At 42.6% G+C, this 22922-nt stretch overlaps 1 protein-coding gene across 1 annotated transcript in view; it reads left to right on the plus strand.

Moving 5' to 3' along the window:
- The window catches only part of Pcyt1b (phosphate cytidylyltransferase 1B, choline), a 72481-nt gene that overhangs the window by 40778 nt on the left and 8781 nt on the right, over window positions 1-22922 (plus strand). Inside the window, exons 4-7 of the mRNA XM_059250928.1 lie at window positions 4526-4677; window positions 7007-7085; window positions 13042-13184; window positions 16153-16341. Of these exons, the coding sequence (XP_059106911.1) occupies window positions 4526-4677; window positions 7007-7085; window positions 13042-13184; window positions 16153-16341 (563 nt within the window). The remainder of the gene's footprint in view (window positions 1-4525; window positions 4678-7006; window positions 7086-13041; window positions 13185-16152; window positions 16342-22922) is intronic.

Genomic DNA, 22922 nt, shown 5'->3' on the forward strand with positions numbered 1-22922 from the left:
ACTAGAGACATTCATCCCTCATCTCTCTTTAGCCTTTAGCCCCCCTTCTTGTGGTTTCCATAGACAATTGGCCCTGTGACCACTGCTTGAAGGAATCTTCCCTTTTGTTGCCTTCTCTCTTATACAAGTCCTCCCAGGAGCTCTAGCCAGGAAGCAACCTGTTGACCAGCATCTTGAACATTAGCACTTCTACAAGGAGTTTGTAGCAAGAACCCCAGACAAGCAATTGGAGTTAGGGTAAGGGAAAGACAGCACAAAGCCCAAAGTAATATTTCCACCAATAGTCCTACATTATTGCTATTATTAATAAATGGCTAATATTTTAAAGCATTACTCTTTGTTCATGTGGATCATCAAATTGAATTCTCAAAATTTCACCCTATTTCAAAGACCAGACAATTAGAACAGCTTTCCCAGTAAAAGAGGAGCAGAGCTAGGATTAGAATCTGAGTCTTTGGGGGTCCAAAAGTCAAGCCCTGTGCTAGTTTTCTCTCCTGCAGCATGCTTTACTTTGAGCACAGTGAGCACCAGGATGGATTAGCTGCAGCACAAGCCCCCAGAGAGTACTATGAATTCATCCATGGGATACCACTGCTTGGAGTTCTCCATCTGGTTGTCAGAGTGCATTTGCCAAGATTTAAGAACAACAATGCTGCTATGGGCGTAATTAATGTTTAGACAATACGGGTCAGCATGTTCAGCTGCTTCTTGAGGTCACTCCTGAGTACGAAAGGAGCCGTGTGTTGCCATAAACAGGACGTTTGTTTTCTTTGCAGTCTATCAGGAGGCCATTATCTTGGTCATGTAAAAGTCATATGAAACTGCTCAGGTGCAGATTCGAAAAGGGGGGAGAGAGGGTTATGGGCCAGACCTAGTTTTGTGCTCTCTGAAATATAAAACTGACAGAGCTGAAATCCATTTCTACTTAATATGATTCCTGATGTGGTATCTTAATAAAGTTCTAATAGAACATCTAAAAAACTCCTAGATCTGTTTTTAAAGAGAATAGTGTAGCCCATAAATGGTTCCTATTTATGGAATCAAAAGCTGGTGAATTAATGTCTAGTCATTATGGCCCTACTACTTGCCCTCCCACACCCTCTCCTGCTTCTGACCATGATGGGTGATTTAGAGACAAGCAGATCTCTTTACTCAAGTTATTCATATTATGCCTCGGGGGACTTGCAAATGTTATAAGCATCAGAATCACCCATGAAGCTTGTCAAAGACAGAGCTGTGTGTGGACCTCATCAGAGACCCACTAAATCAAAACCTCAAGGAGGAGAGTACACACACACGTGAGAGAGAGGGAGAGGGAAATGGAGAGAGGAGAGAGAACTTTAAAAATATTCATTAGATTTATTTAACCATCTAAAAAAGTGCTGCCTCTAGGTTATGCTGGCCAGATAAAGAACATTCCATGACACATGCAGCTATGGCAATATACTACAACAGACGAAGCCATTATACAATGGTTTTCACCCCAGTTGAAATTTAGCAGTGGTCAGGGTAGCTCGTTTAAACTAAAAACATTGCCAACATGCAAATTGTTTTTCCCATCTGATTGAAAGGGCTATAAATCCCAGACATGGACAAAGGAAGTGATGTAGTCACATAGGTAACACCTCCCCTAACTGCTTCTACTTACTTCCTCCGCTGCACACTCAGCTATACAATTTTCTAGATTGCACCATGGTTTTGATGCTGGCCTACTGTAAGTGACTGAAACAAAGTGGTTCTGGTAAGCTGACCTTGACGCCTGTGTGATCTTAAAAATAGAGAGAAATGGCTATGGGAGCCAAAGGATCATTGTGACTTAATGTGAAATAAATAAGTGATCACACACGTTTTCTTTTTTTTCTTTTGAGACAGGGTCTCACTATGTAGCCCTAGCTGGACTAGAACTCACTATGTAGACTAGGCTGGCCTGGAACTCAGAGATCCCCCTGCTTCTACCTCCAGAGTGCTGGGCCTAAAGGTGTGTACCACCATGTCTGACTCAGACATCTTTCTATTTCATAAGCTCCTTGGATGATTCAGCCATGCAGTTGATGTTTTGATAATTTAAACTGCTACAATAGAAAGCATCTCAGGAAGTATTTATAGAAGATATCAATATACTAGAGCTGTATAGGGTTTTTTTTGTGTGTGTATCTACAGATTTATTAGTCTCATGTGCATATGTGTTGTCAAAGTGTACCTGCTGATAAACATTTATTGATTTAAAATAACAATCAACATTTATTGAGCATTGTTATGCATCAGACACAATTAATTCACTCAACAAATCTTTGTTAAGAATCTACTATGGGCCGGGCGGTGGTGGCACACGCCTTTAATCCCAGCACTGGGAGGCAGAGGCAGGTGGATCTCTGTGAGTTCAAGGCCAGCCTGGGCTACTGAGTGAGTTCCAGGAAAGGCTCCAAAGCTACACAGAGAAAGCCTGTCTCGAAAAACCAAAAAAAAAAAAAAAAAGAATCTACTATGGCCAGGTACTATTCATCAGAAAATGAAACAGCCACACTGGCCATGATGGTGCACACCTATAATTCCAAAACTTGGAAGATTGAGGCAAGAGGATCTCAAGTGAAAGATCAGCCTGGGCTATACATTGAGTCCCCACCTCAAAAAAATAGTCTATACAATTACATGCACTGCACAATACTTGATAATGACAAGAAACAACTATCTTATTGGCTTAAGTATTTACTATACCATAGGGGTTTTTTTGTTTGAAACAGGGTTTTGTTATGTATCCCAGGCTGGCCTCAAATTCATGATCCTCCTGGTCATGGGATTATAGGTATGTACCACCAAACCCCTGTTATACTCGGCTTTCTATTGTTAATTTAGAGTATACCTACTGGTTTAAAAAGCTTACTGTAAAACATTATTCAATCTTACATGGGCAGCATCCCTGTGCATCTTGTATTTACTGTCTTTTGGTTGCATCAAAAGGCAACATCTAGTTATTGACCTGTACCAGCTAAGTTTGTATAAATACATGCTTTAGTGTTTGCACAGTCATGAAATCAACTAGCAATGCACTTCTCAGAACTTGCCCTTGTTATTAAGTGACACATGACTATTATTGACATAATAATTGTGTATATTTATTAGGTACAATTTGATGTTTTGCTCTATATATACATGATAGAAATCAAGGTAATTATGTAGTAATTACACCCATATGATAACATATCCATCACCTTACCAATCTCACTTTTTTGTTGTGGTTGTGAGAGTGTTTAGAATCTGTTTTAGAAATTTTAAAGTAGACCAAGCTTTATCATTAAGTGGTCACCCTGTAATATACTGGATCACTAAAATGTTCTTCCAGTCTCACTGAAACTTCGGGTCCTTTAATTGAGATCACCGAGGCCAAAGGAATATTTCCATAAATGATAACTTGGATATTAGATGTGGGAAGGAGCTATAAAGGCTAGTTTTCTGGATGCTGAGCATGGCAGTTGGCTACCCTTACTCTGTGGCCAGATTTGGTTCAGGGGATCGAACATGATTTAGTTCCAAAAAAAGAGGATAGTTTTGTCTGTAAACACCACCTTCTACCCTTAAGATCAGAGAGTTTACAGTGTGTACATAATACTTCAAAGGGGGAAAAAATCTCATTGCAAGAAGCAATGAGGGCATCTCTGACCAGTTTCAGCAAGATGCTCAGTAGGACCCAGTTAAATAAACACTGTACTTGTAGTGGCCTTTCTCCCTGGCACACAGAGAACACTAGGAAATCTGCCTTAGCCAACCAAAATGTAGGCGAGTAAGTATGATTTTTGCTTAGTTCATTTTAAAACACTTTTAAGTAAATCTTCAAAAAATAAAAACCTTTCTGAGGCTGAAGGTAAAGGAAATTACTTTTCCCATTTAAAGGCTTTAGAACCTGAGATCTGGAAAGGACAGGAAGTTATGGGAAGGTTGAACTCTGTTCGATAAGATCTTCTACTGTATAACTCTCACCTCTTCGTGGTGTAGCCTAATGTGTAGTGACTGGATCTCTATCCAGGGAGTAGATTCTTAAGATGCACATTTTTCTTAACTGGGTTACTAAGTACAATAATTTTGTGAAAGAATTAGAATTGAAATTTATTGGTCCGACCTTGTACAGGGCAGGCCTCTCGGCTTATCTTCTCTCTTTCTGTTGTCTCTTCATCTGGTTTCATCTGGCCATTTCATTTCTGAATAATGACATTCACCAAAGGGTGAGTTACGAGGATGAAAAGATCGAAAAGTCACATTAGATAGTGTGCAGAATAATTTTGATAAAAGCCTCAGAAGAGAATGCTGCTATAATTAACAGTAAAATGAAACTCTTAATTCCTAGTGGATTTAGGTTTGCTTTCCTCTCATAATCCTTTGTTCCTGTAAAAAAAAAAAAAAAGAAAAAGAAAAAAAATGAGTTCAATGATGCCAAGTACCTAGTGAAAGTACACTCCTTTTGTTTTGCCCAAGAAACCAGGTCTACCACAGGGTGGGTGGCAACAGTATTTAATACCTTTGCCTGTTTCAGTTTGCAGCGATGACCTTACTCACAAATTCAAAGGTTTTACTGTGATGAATGAGGCAGAGAGATATGAAGCTCTCAGACACTGCCGCTATGTGGACGAAGTCATCAGAGATGCACCATGGACTCTCACACCAGAGTTCCTGGAAAAACACAAGGTACCTCTCTTTCTGTCACCTTCTCCCTGTAACAGGATTAGGGACTCTGGCTCTGTAGCCAAGACTGCAGGAAACCTAGAGACTCTCCCAGTTTCTAGAAGGGGAAGCTTTAGGGACTGACATGTGGCATCACTTGATGTAACACCTCTCTTTTGTCCCAAACTAAGGACTGCCTTCTTCTCCTTGCCTTGAGTGCAGGTATTAGAGCTGGGCTAGCCAGGTCCAAATGCTGCCTCCCTCCTCCTCTAACTAGAGAACCATGAGCAAGACTCTTAACCACACCGGACTCAGTTACTTCATCTATAGAACTGGATGAGACTGCTGGCCTCCTCGCAGGGCCATTTTAAGGAGCTAATGAAAGAATCTGAGCCAAACACTTGGGAAACTGGCTAGCCTGTGGCAGGAGCTCCAGGGACGCCATTGTACCAGCACCCTGTTCGTGCTCACAGACTCACAGGCATCCTTAGGCATGGAACAAATGAACACACATCCCATCTGGGAGGTCAGAGGTGAGGCTTTAAGGAAAGAACTTTATAGCTATGATTTTGTGATTCTGAGATTCCTACTGACATAAGATTTTTATTAGTTGAAAACATGAGACATTCTTTTGATCTGCATCAAATTATGTTCTTTGTATCTCCCTACCAGCCCCACACTAGGAGCTATTCTTTCCTTTTATAAGCAGCACAAAAAAATAAGATTAAGCTGTTCTAAGAATTTTCTTTTCTATTTTTAAATTCGCAATGCAGAAGAGAATAGAGAACACTGATAAATGTGCATGGGTAATAGCAGAGGAGACAATTTCCTGGTGAGAATGAAAAGAAAAGAGAAAAAACTACAATATGATTTACTAGCAGTAATCATACTTTTTTTACTTAGCATATATTGTATATATTCAACATATGACAGGCATTTTAGAGGATACTAATAATGACCATGATAAATGCCATTTATTTTTTACCATATGCCCAGGACTGTGCAAAGGACTTTGTTATTATATAAAGTGGGTTCAGTATCATGGCTACCCTGAGTTATTATTATTATACATTGAAGAGGGGGAACTAAGCTTGAGTACTGAGGATAGAATTAGTAACAACCACAATAATAACACATGTATTGCGTACTTACTTACCATGTATCAGCTTCCATTTTTAAGCACTGTTACATATCATTTAATATAGAAATTCTTCTTTGAATTTACACCTCAAAGGGCATTGTCTGGAAACATTTTGGTTGTCATTTCTAGGGGGTGCCACTGACATCTAGGGGGTGGAGGAATGAGATGCTGCTCAGTATCTTCCAGTGCACAGGACACCTATACATATGTACCCCCAAATTATCTAGCCCCTACTGTCACTACTATTGAGGTTGAGAAATCCTGATTAAATTCCTCCTTTCAGTTTATGAGTTTTATAACTTGTAAGTGGTAGTTAGGAATGATACCCTGGCAAATTAAACTATTAATCTAAACTGCTTCTCAAGGTGGATAAAGGATCACTGTAAACAGCTTTAAAAGCTATGCAGAGAATGTTTACCTGGTGTAGTAGGAAACAGGGGTGAAGATCAGCAGGCATGAAGACCAGAGGAAAATTGTTCGAGAAGGCATATTAGTTACTTGTCTCATTGTTGCCACAAAATACCTTACCAAAGCAGTGAGGGAGGGAGGGAGGGAAGGAAGGAAGGAAGGAAGGAAGGAAGGAAGGAAGGAAGGAAGGAAGGAAGGATTTATTTTGTAAATTCCAGGGGATACAGTTCATCATGGCAATGGATGTGTGGGAGCAGAAGCAAGAAAGAGCTGGGCGCACTGCATCCAGAGTTAGGAAGCAGAGAGCCATGAAAGCTTGTGCTCAGGTCAATTTCTCTTTTTTATTTGGTCCAGGAGCCAAGCCCATAGAATGGTGCCACCCACATTCAGGGTGGGTCTTCCCACTCAGTTAGCCTAAGAATCCCCCACAGACATGCTCAGAGATGTTTCCATGGTGAGTCTAAATCTCATCGAGTTGACCGTAAAGATTAACCATCCCAGGAGGACAGCCCACATGACCACAGGATGGCTTGTAGAGGAAGTCCAGATGGAAGTCGGTGTCATGACTCAGATGACAGGGACTGCTTCTGTGATGCTGATCTGGAGGGGTTCTTGAACGTTGTCACAACTGTTCTGATGAAGATGGTTAATGGCTTCTTATGCCCAGAGGACAGCATTCTATAACTGCTTTATTTTAAAAGGCACTGGGGTGGAGAAGGAAGGAGTCATCAGACTCTTTCAAATCTGTAAACCTGCCCCTCCACGCCAGTGGTAATGAATGTCCTTTTTGCCTTTCTTCAACAGATTGATTTTGTGGCTCATGATGACATTCCATATTCCTCTGCTGGTTCTGATGATGTTTATAAGCATATAAAGGAAGCAGGTGAGGCATTTTCCTGTCCACCACAGCATACAGCCAAGCATAACGATAGCTGTTCTAGCTCTACACCATGTGTATATGGAGTGTTGGAATATCCACTATCACCAAAGTAGCCTGGTCTGTACCATCCATCCTCTTTGCAAGGACTCCCTTAGAACTCAGGAGACCTTGGTAAGACCTGGGGACCTGACACTTTTCAGTCCCAACCTTTGCTTGTAAGGAGTTCAAAGAAAAGAAATCTTACACGTTTCCAACTTGGAAAGGTACAGAGAAGCTGAGAAACACTGTGCAGAGGGGAATGAGAAAAAACCTGGTTGGTGCATGAGTTACATCATGATGGGTCATGCCATGGGGGATAAATACCTTCTTAAGGTCTGAGCTGCAAGCCAACTCTTCCTTCCCTAAAAACAGCATCAGAGAATAGAGCAGGGATTTGGATCAGCTAAGAGACCCCAAGGTTAACTGAATTGCTGCTCAAGAATTCCTTAGCTATCTCGGTCATTTGGTAGTAGTTTCCTTCCTGGGTGAGTGGTCTCTAGTAAAGGAGGAATAACAAAATTACTCCCAAGGTAGTGATTTTAAAAGGCTGATTTTGTTCATGACTTTTGTGGGGCAGGGTCTTAACAGGGGTCTTGGCTGAGTGCTTCTTTTCTCTCTCTCTCTCTCTCTCTCTCTATCTATCTCTCTCTCTCTCTGTAACAGACTCTTACTCTGTAGCTCTGGCTGGCCTAGAAACTACTGTGCACATTTGGCTGGCCTAGAACTCCCAGAGATGGTCTTCTCTTGCTTCCTAAGACCTGGGACTAAAGACATATGCCACCATGCCTATTGTGGGGGGAGGGTTTTGTTTGTTTGTTTGTTTTTTGTTTTTTGTTTTTGTTTTTTTTCTTTTTTTTTTTTAAAGTGTGGTAATGGGAATTAAACCTAGAGCTTCCCATATGCTAGGCAATCCCTGACCATAGGCTGAGAGCTGTTTGCTTGAATCTTTCAAATAGTTATAGCCAAATGCTGATAGGAGCTGCGGTCATCCAACTGTAAGCCAGGAGCTCAGCTCTGCTTGTCCCTAGAGCACCAATACATTGTCTCCATGTTGCCTGGGCTTTTCACAGCATGAAGGCTGGGAGCACCTATCTACAGAGCAAGCAAATTTAATAGATTCCATAAGGCTTCCCATGGCCTAACCTTGGGAGTCACACACCGTCATATATAACCTTTTTAATATAAGCAAGTCACTGAGGCTAACCCAAATTCGAGGGCAAGGGAGTGTGGGCCTCTTTTAAGAGTTATTTTTCTGTAGTCTTATTTTCTGTATGTGTATGTGTATCTCTTTCTAAAACATTTGCTTTTTAAATTTATCCCTTGAGAATTTCATACATGTATACAATGTATCTTGATCATGGCCAACCCAAATACTTTCCATAGCCTTCCAAGGCCCCCCAATATCTCCATCTTCTACCTTCATGTCCTCATCTTTTTAAAAAATATAATCCACTGAGTCCAATTAGTGCTGCCCATGGGGCCATGCAATGGAACACGGGCAACTTACCAATGTGACCCTTCACCACAGATCACTTTCTTTTTTTTTTTTTTTTTTGTTTTTTTCGAGACAGGGTTTCTCTGTGTAGCTTTGCGCCTCTCCTGGAACTCACTTGGTAGCCCAGGCTGGCCTCGAACTCACAGAGATCCGCCTGGCTCTGCCTCCCGAATGCTGGGATTAAAGGCGTGCGCCACCACCGCCCGGCTCACATCACTTTCTAAAGCGAAGAGTTAGGTGGCATTTTGTTTCCTTAGAAGTACAGACCTAAGACTAAGGGTATTTGACTTTGTTTGCACAGAGATCCTTCCTTATGGTCCATGAATCTGCTCCACCAACTCCTCACTAGGAGGAAGAATTACTATAAAGATCTAGTTGGAATATACATAAAGAAGGCCATAGAGTGGCCACTGTGGAAGAGAGAGTCTCAGAAATTATCTGAGCGCCCACATGCAGCTTTTATGCTCTATGGTTTATTTGGAAAGTCAAAAATCACTTTAAATGAAGCCAGAGATATCATGAGTATAATTTAAGCAGTACAACATTGGGCTCTGTTTGTCAGAACTGAGTGTCAAAATCCTCTAGCAAAGCTGGAAGGAAAGATGGAGCTGAGATAAAATAGACTGTAAGGTCCACATTACTCATTATCATTCTGATAGTGCCTACTACTGTTGAAAGTTGCTTTATTAACATGTGCTTTGCTGCTTCTTAAAATAGCTCCATAACCAAATGCTGCAATTCTGAAAAGCATGATAAAAAAGGTTCTCTGATCATGCTCATTACTGAATATTTTTAGCAGAGCAATAATTAGGATTTGGAGGAAGCTGGGTGCCTCATTATGTCAGCAGAGGGCTTGTCTTCTTTCAGAGACCTACCTCTCAAGCAGCCAAAGCAAACCCCCAGCTCCAAATCTGCTTTCAGTTACTCAGCCACAGAGACCCAAGTCTCTGACTTCAGACAGGGCGAGCTCATGTCCCCTGTGTCTAAGTGACTTGCTAAAATCAATTAGTCTAACAAACCTTCACGTTTCATCAATCCTGAAAGAAGATAGGATGGGTTTTTCACCAGAAAGTCCTCGACTGTTCCAGTTAAGGTGAGGATGCTGTCCTGGACCTGCTGGCTTGGGGTCACACAGGGACCTACCACCTACCAAAACCCTGCTCCCATACTTCGTCTCGCTGGAGTTCTCTTTGCATACATGTGGTTATATGTTTGCATTTTCTACTTTCCATTTCATTTTTATGTGTTTGGTTTCACCCTTCTAGAAGATGATCATAGAAGTTTCAGACCTAGTGGCCAACCCCAACTCTGTCCTCTGAGCCACGGGCCAGAGTCACATGTTCTATCTCCAAGATCAGCAGTGCCATCCTGCTGCTGACACAGTGAATGTGCAGATGACATGTTCTTAAAGGTCCCAAAGGGATACCTTGGGGCAGCAAGACAGAAACATTCAGAGAGAATTGGATTTGGAAGGATGCCCAGCATCAGTATTCATCTTGTCGTTTATTCAGCAAGTATTCTGCTAGCGCCGGCCTGTCACCTGGTGCGAGACTATAGAAGAAAACAAGAAGGGTGTGGTCCTGTCCCTCATGCAGATCGTAGGCAAGAAAGACAGTTGCTAGTGGAAGTGTTCCGTCGAACACCTTGCAGTATTTGAAGGAAAAGAGCAGTGGGACTGACAAACGGGACGGCCTGCTTTGGGGGTTGAGACTTAATTTCCTTGACACTAAACCCGAAAACCCAGTGGATGACCAGGAGTTAAGCAGACAGAGAGACTGTGACAGACCGAGAGGAGAGCTGATAGTTTTAGGACACCAAAGAAGCTCAGTGTGGCTAGGGCTAGGTACTGGCCCAACTTCACAGAGTATGTCTTAGTGAGGGTTTCTGTTGCTGTGAAGAGACGCTATGACCACGGCAGCTCTTATAAAGGACAACATTGAATTGGGGTGGCTTCCATTTTCAGAGGTTTAGTCCATTATCGTCATGGTGGGACATGGTGGCTTGCAGGCAGACATGGTGCTGGAGAAGGAACTACCTTTTGCTTTGCAGGCAACAGGACGTGAACTGTGTTCCGCTCTGGGCATAGGTTGAGCAAAGGAGACCTCAAAGCCCATAGTGACACACTTCCTCCAACAAGGCCACACCTACTCCACACCTAGACCACATTTCCTAATAGTGCCACTCCCTGGGGGCCAATTACATTCAAACTAGCACAGACTATAGGAAAACAATCCCAGCCCTTTGTACAGTACAGCAGCCAGAGGCTGGGAGATGAGACTAAGACAAGAAGGAAGCGCAGGAAGGGGACCATGTAAGCTGTGGCATAAAGCCTAGTTAAAGGCTTTATTCTAAACACGACAGAAAACCAATGAAAAGGAACAGGCAGGCATGCAACTTGCATCTAGAAAGAGGACTCTGTAGATCTTGGCTGTGTATGTTTAAGTGGACAAAAATGACATCACCGGAGCTGGAGAGATGGCTCAGTGCTTAAGAGTGCATACTGCTCTAGCCCAGGCTGTCCTCGAACTCACAGAGATCCGCCTGCCTCTGCCTCCTGAGTGCTAGATTAAAGGTGTGCATCACCACCACCCGGCACATACTGCTCTCTCAAAGTTCAGTTCCTATCATCCATGCCAGTCAGCTCACAACTGCTTGTAATTCCAGCTCCAGGAATCGCTTAGCCTCCCTGGGTACCTTCATTCATGGGCGTGCGCACACACACACACACACACACACACACACACACACACACACACATGCACTGTGACATGGCTAAAGATTGATTTTGAGGCTCTTGATGTAATCTTTGAACAAGGTGGTTTGGCTTTGGCTAAAGATGGAGAAAAGTGGTTAAATTAGGGAAGCATTTGAGGATCAGGTTTGTTACCATACATTGATTGGATATGGACAGTGGGGAGAAAAGCCAGATGAGCCCAGGTCACCTTGTCTAGCTAACGTCTCAGTTGAGGGAAACAAAGGTCAAGTAGCTTGCCTTCAGAGGTTGAAGTGACTTGCTGGAAACCGAGACCACAGTAACCTTGTCCACAGGCTTGACTGTGCTGCTGATACAGGACAGATCTAAATGATTGGAATGATATGGACTAGTTCTCAATTGCCAACACATAATTTTGGTTGCCAATAGAATTTTGAGCATGAATTCAGTTCTTACTGTGTTGGCATCTGTGACTCCTTTATAGCCTGTGTTGCTGGCAATGACAATATGTCTTTGACCTTAAGGATCTTGTTTAGCTACACTTTTTCCCACATATTCCAGATGAAAGGGTCCCGGAGTGGTGATAAAATCATCTAGCACATCACACACATATCCTTAGACAGAGACAATAAAGACTCCCTTTTTTCCTGTGGGGATAATGTGACGCAGACTTCTGGAGGGCAGAAGATTTGCTGTGCTCTGACTCATTCATTGACTCAGTTATTATTATTCATTCACTTTGCATTTATTGAGCACCTTCCATGTATACTGATCTGGGCACTGGCAATTCGAAGACAATGAAGGCATAAACTGCATTCAAAATGTCCATTTCTTTTCTTTTTTTTTTTAGACAGGGTTTCTCTGTGTAGCTTTGGAGCCTGTCCTGGAACTCACTCTGTAAACCAGACTGGCCTTGAACTCACAGAGATCTGCCTGGCTCTGCCTCCCAAGTGCTGGGATTAAAGGCATGTGCCACCACCGCCTGGCAAATTCTTTTTTTAAAAAAGATTGATTGACTGATTGATTGATTGATTATGTATACGGTGTTCTGCCTGCATGTATGCCTGCATGCCAGAAGAGGGCACCAGATCTCATTACAGATGGTTGTGAGCCACCATGTGGTTGCTGGGAATTGAACTCAGGACCTCTGGAAGAGCAGCCAATGCTCTTAACCGCTGAGCCATCTCTCCAGACCCCCTGGTTTTTTTTTTTTTTAAGAAACAAAGAATTAAATATAAAAACCACACAAACAGATGCCCATTTCTGTACAGAGACAGGTATTAGACATATGGTTTTGTTAACTGAAGATAGCTTTATATCCAAAATGCTGTGGGTTCTCATGTTAATTTCAGGAAAGACTTCACAGAGGTACAACCTTGAAGGTGGACCATTGAGGGTGAGGAAGAGCTCTGTGGATGATGGGGGTGGGAAATGGGTGTCCAGGATAGAAAGGAAGAGCTAAGCATGAGCAAATGTCAGGAGCCAGGTGAATGGATGGTGTCTCCTGGACCAAGCCTGGGATGATGACTATGCAGTGTTATGGTAAAGGAAATAAGTGGTACTGAGGCTGGAAAAGCCAGCTGGGACCAGAAAAGAAGGCCTCCCTGGCTACCCAGAAGCTCCGATTTTATCCATCAAAAACGGATCATTAAAGGAAAGAGGCTCACTGAGGTAATCTTCTTACCTTTATCTTTTTATTCTTACTTGGACAGGCATGTTTGTCCCAACGCAAAGAACAGAAGGCATCTCAACATCAGACATCATCACCAGAATTGTCCGTGACTACGATGTGTACGCCCGGCGCAATCTTCAGAGAGGGTACACGGCCAAGGAACTCAATGTCAGCTTTATAAATGTAAGTGTGCCTCCCCATGCACCGTGAGGGCCACCATATTATACTGTCATGACTGTCGTTTACTGTGTGCTGTGTAGTGCTCTTAATGCTTTTCATTATTGTCTCATTTAATCCACATTAAAAAACCCAATGGTGTCTTTTAGTTTTGAGAGAGGGTCTCACTGTATTGCCCAGGCTGGCCCCCAAATCAGGACCCTCCTGCTTCAGCTTCCCAAGCGCTAGATATACAGGTCTGCCTCAGCACACCTGCCTCGGTAATGATGTATATATTTACGGCTGAGGAAACCAGTGTACAAAGAGGTAACGTGAGTCAACCAAGGAGCATAGGCAGCTTCACATTTTATAATGGAGCTTCCTTGTTTCCCTTCCCTGCCCCCCATGCCCCCTCTTTAGTTTTCAGATGTGGCAAAGGGTTTCTGGAACATCTGCCCCCTGGGAAAGGCAAGTGTTGTCTTCTTCTCAAAGGAGAGGAAGGCGGGCGGAAGCAATGAGATGCTAAGCCCGGAGAAAATGCTTTCTTGTTTTAACGTTTTACAATTTTCATTTTATTAAGGCCTTACAGATGCTCATTAGAAACCTTAACAGCCGTTTTTTATTGTCCAGAGAAATTACAGCTGCTTAAATAAAGCCTGGAGCCTTTGGCTTCCTTTTCTATTTCCACCTTATTGTTCGCACAGAGCTGCTGTTAGTTTAATAATAGAGCACTGTTAAAACAATCTTTAAAACAAGCAAAACAAGCTGTTACAAGGCAAAGAGAGTAGCTGGATGGTTGGGGGTGATGTTAGTGAGTCTGGACAACTGAGGTTACTAGGCTTCCAAGGAGCCCATGATTTTGATCCAAACAAACGCTCTCCATGCATACAGAATTCCAGCCCCCAAATAGATACTGTATTCTCAAAGGGTGATTGTCTGCAAAAGTAGGCATTTATAATTATGTGCAGCTCTAATTATCTAGCATCTTATACAACTGATCATTGGTACCTTCAAAATAGGAGGGGCTCATTAATTGTAAGTCAGTGATTATTCATTGTCCCGATAAAGCAGGGAGTGTTGGGATTCAGGCCCCTCTAACTTCATATAAGCCAGGCAACAAAATGGAAAATGCCGGGTTCGAGTGGCACCAGAACATGTGGCTGAAAAGAATTCAGCTAACGTGATGATTTGGTATCTTAGAGAGAATAAAGCCCTGGTTATTTCAATAAATTAAACTGTCTGTTCTTTTAAATTGAATTCAGTCAACCATCCAAGCATAGCAAGCCATTTCCAAAAGTTATTGCTCACTCTCTTTAAATGGTCTTTAGATAAGCCACTTAGCTCAGGGAACCGTGAGGACAGTGGGGGTGTGCTTACTGTCTTTCTATGACAACAAGGCTGGCTGCAGCTCCGAGAGGAAATTGAATGTGTTGGATGGGCGTGTAAATGAATCACAGAACCTCAGAAGTGGCAGAGACCTGATGAGGACCAGTCATCCAATCCATGTCCCCTGACTTTGAGATAAGGAAAACGGAGCGCAGGGAGTAGACAAGGCCAAGGGAGGCTGAGGGAGAGGTGGAGGTGGCAGTCCCCCTCCAAATCTCGTGACTCCCAGCCCAGTGCTCACTCTACTGTTATGTGCTGACACTGAGCATTAAACAAAATAGCCATTTCCAGTGTTGAACAAAATGTGGAAGAGCGTGATATGAAGACAACAGCTAACACTACCTAGAGCCGATAAGATGCTCAGCTAAGTGTCTTGCCTGTATTATCTCATTTAATACTTGTGGTAAACCTACTGGGGGCGTGTAATGACACTATCCAACTTATAGGTGAGAAAACAGAAGCCTAGAAGGTTAAACAACTCACCTCAGACCACACTGTAAAGGATAAAAGACGGAGTACCTCCCTGTGGTACATATGTATGATTATGTAGCTCAGTAGCGACACACATGGCTCATAGCCAACCCAACCCTGAGATTGCAATACAGTTTTGAAGGGTCTAAATTGGGGAATCTTGACCTAGTTTCATAATATTTGAGGTATTTTACAAAATTCTAAAGCACAAAATGAGCTTGATTTCCACATAGTAAAGAAAAAATTATCCTGACTCCTTAGAGACAATATATTGAGATTTCAAAAGTGAAGACCCTTTGTGTGACATTATTTTCATTGTTTAGATAACATGCTTATCAGGTAATGTAGATAAATGTCTGTGGTACTTTATGAGAACAATGTAGCTAACCCAGATGGAACAAATGCCAGGCTTTGAGCCACACATTTGCATGCATGACCTTACCTGATTGTCACAACAACCCTGTGAGGTAGGGATGATTACCACCCCTATTTTATTAATGAGAAAACTGAGGCTTAGAGGAGACTAGTGTTTTGCTCAACACAATATGGCTTCCTGGAACACAGGTAGACAACATCATTGTATGAAGTCTCTAAGCATGAAATCCAGAGAAGCGATAAAAATAAAAGCTTTCTTTTTATCCAACAAAACCAATGCAGGCCTCATGAGAAATATGATCCTGACAATTTTAGCATGAAACATAGGTCCTAAGCCCAGTTAGTGGACAACTTAATATAAACAGTATTGGGTTTAACACTACCTCAGTAAAACAGAATTTTCAGGCAGACTCTGAGCAACCATTCTATACACAATCCATTATTTTATCTAAGTTCCAGAAGAATTGAGTAGGGGTATTTGCTCAATAAAAGGTGGTTCTTCTATATGTTTTGTATTCTGTCTCATACGATTTCAACTCATAGATGTTGAACAGATTGAACATAGCACAACATTTGTACCTCCCTTTATAAATCCAAAGAGATTGATGTGCAAGACATGTGCATTCCCAGCAGTCTAGCCCTTGGGAAATAGTGACAGCTACTCTCCATCAGGAGCAAACTCAAGTTGATATAAAATATAACCAATAGAGATGGACTTCTCTGCTGTCTTCTTGAACCAATCTATTCCGTCAATTTTAACCAGGAGAAGAAGTATCGTTTCCAGAACCAGGTGGACAAGATGAAAGAAAAGGTCAAGAATGTGGAGGAAAGATCAAAGGAATTTGTTAATAGAGTAGAAGAAAAGAGTCATGACCTAATTCAAAAGTGGGAAGAAAAATCAAGAGAATTCATTGGCAACTTCCTGGAACTGTTTGGGCCAGATGGTGCATGGGTAAGTGGTCATTTTAATTGGCATTGATATGGTGGGTATTTTCAACTTATCTTCCTTTCATGGAGCTACTCAAGGATGTCCCTTATCCAGTGGCCTCTGCTTAGACATCACCTCATGTCACTGCAAGTCCATGTCTTTATTCAGGATGATTCATCCCTCAGTATGGTACCAAATGGCACACAAAGTGGGGTCTTCTCTGTTTCTGTTTTCAGAACTTGGAAGCCATTCACTTACCTTTGAATGTCTGGTATTGCAGAAATTGGTCTTGTAGCTCATCCCAGTCTTCCAGTTGGAGGTGGTACAAAGCTTAGGGTTGATGGGAAAGTGAGTCAATGCAACATGGAGCTTGTGTTGGAAGTCAAGTCCAAGGGTTCTTGTATCAACTATAGGCACTTATGTTTGGGGGAGGTGTGTTTTGATTTTTCCCGGAGAGACATGAATAAAATCTGCTCACCCAGATAAAGTACCAATGACAGACCAAAGTGATGACTCTGCTCAGTCCTAGCTTTGGTGAGACAACGAGTTGATTAGGATTAACGAGCATGAGTGAAGGGTTACTAACAGGTGTGTGAATGACTTCAACACATGTACATCAGCCAAAGTCCCAGCTCAGAATGGATAACAAATTTCCTATAGCTGAATAGGTAGAGTTCCCTTTCCCTTGGTCTTCCATACTTTATAGATTCTAGTAGCTGTCAAGAGGACAGAGAGCTGGGGCAGAATTACAGTTGGCAGGGAGGTGCAGGAAGGAATGACTGGAATCTTGGATGAGGATCTAATGACCCTCCGCATGCTCTCACTCGATATGTCAACAGTCTGGACCCTTGAAAGTCTCCTGGGGGTATTCAGCATCTGCTCTGATTAAGCAAGTAGTGGTTATTATGCTTCGGGCGCAATGCTCCACATTAGGAGATGTCAAAGGATGGAGATGCCTCACCACTCTATCACTGGAGAGAAAGAGAAGCGGCACAATTTTGCCTCGTAACTGTGCAGATAAAACCTTGATTTTCCATTTCCCCCCTTGGCATGAAGTTGTTGATAGAGGTCCCAAAAGTCTTAAGGGACGGAGACCATGATACAAGAAAGGAAAGGTATATTTTTTTTCCTCACCCAAATTCTTTAGACAATTGTGATTCATAACTGTAGAAAAGGAAAAGAAAATTCTGGAAGCCACAATGGTATTGTATGTGCCCTCTATGAATTAGATAACCAGTGCCATCAGCCGAGTTGATGAGGATTGTCAAAGAGCTGTCTTTAAATTTACTTCCTTTTAGAAAAAAATACTATGTTATGTTTTCATGTGTGTGTGTGTGTGTGTGTGTGTGTGTGTGTGTGTGTGTGTGTGTGTGTACATGTGTGGGATATGGATACCTGTGTGCAGAGGCCTGCAGACAATGTCAGGTGCCCTCCCTTATTCCTTCAAATCAGAGTTTCTCCCTGAACACAGCACTCCTGTTTTCCTGGTTAAGATGGAAGCCAGAAAGTCCCAGCAACCCCCATGTCTCAGCAAAGAAGAGTGCTTGCTGCATAATCCCGAGGAGCTGGGTTTGGAGCACGGCACCTGTGTAACAAGCCAGACATCCTGTACACAGCTGTGAGCCCACAGCTAAGTGTGGGGAGATGAACCCAGTTGCTGGGGCTTTCTAGCCCCAAGCCAACTTCCTTTTTTAACCCACAAAGAAATGATTCCATTTGTTCTCCTTAATCTTAAATAGCCAAGATATCCTGTTAGGATATGAGGAGTCTCTAAGGAAATCCACGTCTACTTAATTATTTTATTGATGGGTTGTCACTTGTGTCTTTGCTCAGTTGAGCTCATTCGTTATAGAATTATGTAAAAGTAAAACCCTCAATTAGTATAGAAAAAGAACAATGTTCTGAGAGTTGGAAGAGACGCTTCAAGTCTCTCCAAGTCTAGTGGCCTCTACTATGTTATAAAAAGGTGTTATGCCAGGCGGTGGTGGCGCACACCTTTAATCCCAGCACTCGGGAGGCAGAGGCAGGCGGATCTCTGTGAGTTCGAGGACAGCCTGGTCTCCAAAGCGAGTTCCAGAACAGCCAGGGCTACACAGAGAAACCCTGTCTTGAAAAAAAAAAAAAAAAGGTATTATAAGCCACCTATATTCTATGTGTAGGCTGAGTTTGAAAGGGAAGGGCTAATTGAGCCATTAAGACCTCCCCGTGAGGACTGGCAAGAGAGCAGAAACCACGCACCAGCTCCTTCTCCCTTTTTTGGTTCATTTTCAGTTCAGATGATTGAATTCATGGCCCATTTAGTAACGTTCTCGTCTATGCATGGTACCACAGAAGAACACAGACAAAGTGAACATCCTGTTCTCCGCTCGTTAGTGTATGAATTCTGAACTCGCCCTTTTGACCCCGTGGAGGCCTTACTACTTTGCTTTCTCACAGTTTTCTGACTTGGAAGAAACAGTGAGTGGTTTTTAATGCAGCCATATAGCCGCTCATTTGCTTACTGGGCTTCCGAAAAGTAATTCTGCCAGAAGCCCTCGGACTGTAACTCACTGGGTGGATGCTTTCTCCACCTGGGGTGAGCAAAGGCAGGGCAAGGTGGGTATCATTTCATAGAGACTTCACACCCCCAGTCTTTTCAGGCTCCCAGCAAAGGCTAAAAGGTAGCTGGAATTGTTCTTAGGAAGTCTGGTGACAGCGAGCGGAGGTGATTTTTAAGAAATGAAATCCAGCTTAGAGACTAGAGGTTTTTCTTTTAAAAACTTGCTATTAGTGTCAAAACTGTTATTACATTAATTTACTGTATCAGCCAGACTTAGACATTACTTTTTTTTCTGTTGACATTAAAAGTACAGGAATAGTTACAAGGATGTTAAACGCCAAGATAAGTAATTTGCTTTTCATGAATATGCTATTATTATAATAATTCTTTATTTGTGGATTTGTGACTGGAACTCATTTCTTAAAACAGGGGATCTGCATTACCTGCAAGTACAGTACTGGTACAAATAATCCAGACTTAGAAAGACACAAAATAGAAAGATTTAAGGTCCAAAATTTGGTACAGCAGGATTGGTATGCAGCTTTGCATGTAGTTTACAGTGGGTACTCCAAACAAACATTGCTTCATTGAGTGAGTGCATGAAGGAATGGATTCTGAGGAGTATCTATTCACAGACCTTCCTCACATCTGCAAGGGACATGGTAAGGCCAAAACTCTCCACACGCATAGTCTTCCTTTGTTTATGGTACTGGATACAGTTTAGTGTCTCAAATCTAATAGGCAGAACTTTACAATAAATTCCAAGCCAGCCTGTGCTATGTGGGGTCCAGACCAGTCTAGGCTACAGGGTGAGAACCTGTCTCAAAAAACAACCAAAACAAAACCAGACTGACTTGTTTTTCTTGGTGTTTATATTTCTTTGACTTGCTCGCTCTCCATGGCCACATCCCTTTGCCTGCTTCCTCTGCCTCTCCCAACCTGACTCACATATTTATGCTGCTGAGGTGGGCCAAAGGAATATTTGAATTTGCTCCTTAGCTGTTGTGGGAGGACCCTACATACAGATCTAAACAGCAGAAGTGGGGCCCTAGGAGGCTCTCTTGGAGGCTGTGGGCCACAATGACATTTTTAAGAATTTAAAGCTAGCAACCTATTAACTGCTGTAATAGATTTTCCAGGTCCTGCTTACTCAGTCTGACTGGTGGGATATCAGGGCTCAAATTGTTCTTTTTTTTTACTTGCATCACTTTATTTATTTAACTACTATTAATTGATTCTTCTAAGTTGTCTTGAGTCATACTCAGAAGGTGGCAAAGAGAAGCCTTCTGTGTCAATGAGCTTTACATTACTGTAACAAAATACCTAAGACTACTTAAGAAGACAAGTTTATTTCATACACACTACTGAAGGTGGGCTTAATTTATTATACATGAACTTTTTAGGATGAATAACAAACTATAAAAAAGTTTTTTGGTTTTATTGTTTTGTTTGTTTGTTTGTTTGAGACAGGGTTTCTCTGTATAGTTTTGATGCCTGTCCTGGATCTCACTCTGTAGACCAGGCTGGCCTCGAACTCACAGAGATCCACCCTGCTCTGCTTCCCAAGTGCTGGGATTAAAGCTGTGCACCACGGCTGCCCAGCTTGTCCTCGTTTTTTAAGACAAGGTCTCTCTGTGTAGTCCTGACTGTCCTGGATCTTGCTCTGTAGACCAGGCTGGCCTCGAACTCACAGAGATCCGCCTGCCTCTGCCTCCTGAGTGCTGGGATTAAAGGCGTGCGCCACCGCTGCCTGGCTATACAAAAGTTTTAACCTTAGTTTTCAGCCACGGTAGTAGTTGTCTTTAACATGTGCACCATGTGTATGTAATAGATTCTTAGGATGTGCGCAGTGAATCAAGCTTTCCTCATGGGAGAGAGAAGGAGAAGGAAACAGAGAGCGAGTGGAATGTGAGAGAAACTATTAGGGCTCACTGCTGGGGGGCTTTGGGGCAGCACGTCATGGCGGAAGAGTGTGAGAAGAAGCTGCTCACCTTGTGACACTTGAGGGAAGGGAGCCAAGGGAAAGAGAAGGCAGCAGGGTTCACCCCAGTGATGAGGAGACGCCTCAGTTGACCTCTCTTCTGAAAGTAGTCTGCAGGAACAAACTCTGAATACAACGGGCGCCTGGGCAGACTGTCCCCATCCAAACAGTCACACCTTTTCGACAAAGACTCAGTATTCCCTCTCCTTGTGAGTATTGTCTCTGAATGACCCACTGTCTCCAAAGAAGAGCTCCACATGCCCTTAACTTTGAAGCTTGATCGTTTATGGTGGGGCTGATGCTGTTTTTCTCCAAAATGGCAGAGAGCGAAGGATGCTGGCTTAAGGGATGTTGGCCCAGCATGCAGGTTTATGCTTTGGGTATTGATCGTCTTAAGGCAGCTCCATTATTTGTGTTTGGAGCACCTGAATTCATAGAGCAGAAACATTCTATTTAAATATTAGCACCTCAGTCACAGGCTGGTGTCTGCCACTATATTCCTTCAGTGACTCTGAAAATAAACTTCTCTCCTGTTGTTTAGAATATGAGTCCATTTTATTTTTACCAATCACATTTTATTTTTCCTCTAACACAAAGATAAAAGACCAATGGAAGTTTTAAGTTCATCTTAGATCAGTTTATTTTCTTGCCCCAGACTAGTCTAATAGATCCCATGCCAACCAGACAGACATGTGCCATTTGTTACATGCAATTATTTTGTTTTTAAAAAAGACTGTGGAGCTGATTTGGGAGTGGGAAATTTATACAATGCAAGGTCCGCTGCTGTTTTTTAAATTGTGGCATATGCATTCATGTACATCATAAAATTTGCCATTTTAACTTTTTTTTTTTCCTGAGACAGAGTTTCTCTATGTAGCCCTTGCTGTCCTGGAATTCACTCTGTAGACCAGGCTGGCCTTGAACTCACAGACATCCACTGGCCTCTGCCTCCCGAGTGATGGGATTAAAGGTGTGCGCCACTACTGCCCAGTTTAACTTTTTATTTTGAGGCCTGAATATCAAAACCAGGACCTCATGCATGCTAGACAAGTGCTCTACCACTGAGCTACACTGCCAGCCCCATTTAACCATGTTCAAGCAAACGGTGGCATTAAGTCCACTCATCACCACCATCCATCTCCAGAATGTTTCCACCATATCAAACAGACACTACACCTTATAAGCACAAACTTCCCACACACAAGCCACTGGCAACCACCCTCCTACTTTCTCTCTGAATCTGATTGATTACCTAGGTAGCTCATATAAGTCCAATTGTACAGTATTTGTCTGACTTATTATACTTACTATATTCAAGGTTCCCCCGTGTTGTAGCATGGATCAGTGTTGTAGAAGCTTTTAAAAGCTGAGTAATGTCCCCCTGTGTACATACCACATCTGCTTTATCCATTCCTCTGTTGGTGGATACGTGGGTTGTTGCCCTTTTGGCAGTTGTGAATAACGCTGCGATGAACCTTTTGGTGATGTGCACGTAGCAGTTCTCTTGGGCATATACATAGAAACAAAACTGCCGGGTCATACGGTGACTCTGTGTTGAACACTTGAGACGCTCTCCTACCCTTCTCCACGGCGGCTGTACTGTGTGCCATTCCACCAACAGTGCACAAGGGTTCGACTTCTTCCACATCCTTGCCCAAATGCACGGTTGCGTTTAGAATACAGTCATCTTCATTTCAGGCACACTGCTAAGTTTTAGGATCATTTGGATTTGGATAAAAGAGATAAAAATGAAGTTTGCATGTCTGAACTGGATTTTACATTGGGAACACTGTCCACCAAAAATGCTGGGAACTGAGCACAGAAACTGGCAAGTGCCTTCCTGGTGAGCCACATTCCTGGCCTTGCCAGTAAAGACTCTTTGCTAGCCCTAAAGTATGTATCTTTAAGCAAATATACAAGTCGAGACTGGGTAATGTTAAAGGTTTTAGCCCTGAAAGAGCCTAGTTACGGAAGAGGTGGTCACGAGCATGGACTCACCTCTTAGCGGTGTGGCCTTAGGCAAGTCCTTTTGCTGTTATGGTTTCATGAGTGGTTTCCTTTTGGGAATTCTTTCTCTAAAGGTAT

The sequence above is a fragment of the Peromyscus eremicus genome, chromosome X (assembly GCF_949786415.1).
Source record: "Peromyscus eremicus chromosome X, PerEre_H2_v1, whole genome shotgun sequence".
Classification (NCBI taxonomy): Eukaryota; Metazoa; Chordata; class Mammalia; order Rodentia; family Cricetidae; genus Peromyscus; species Peromyscus eremicus.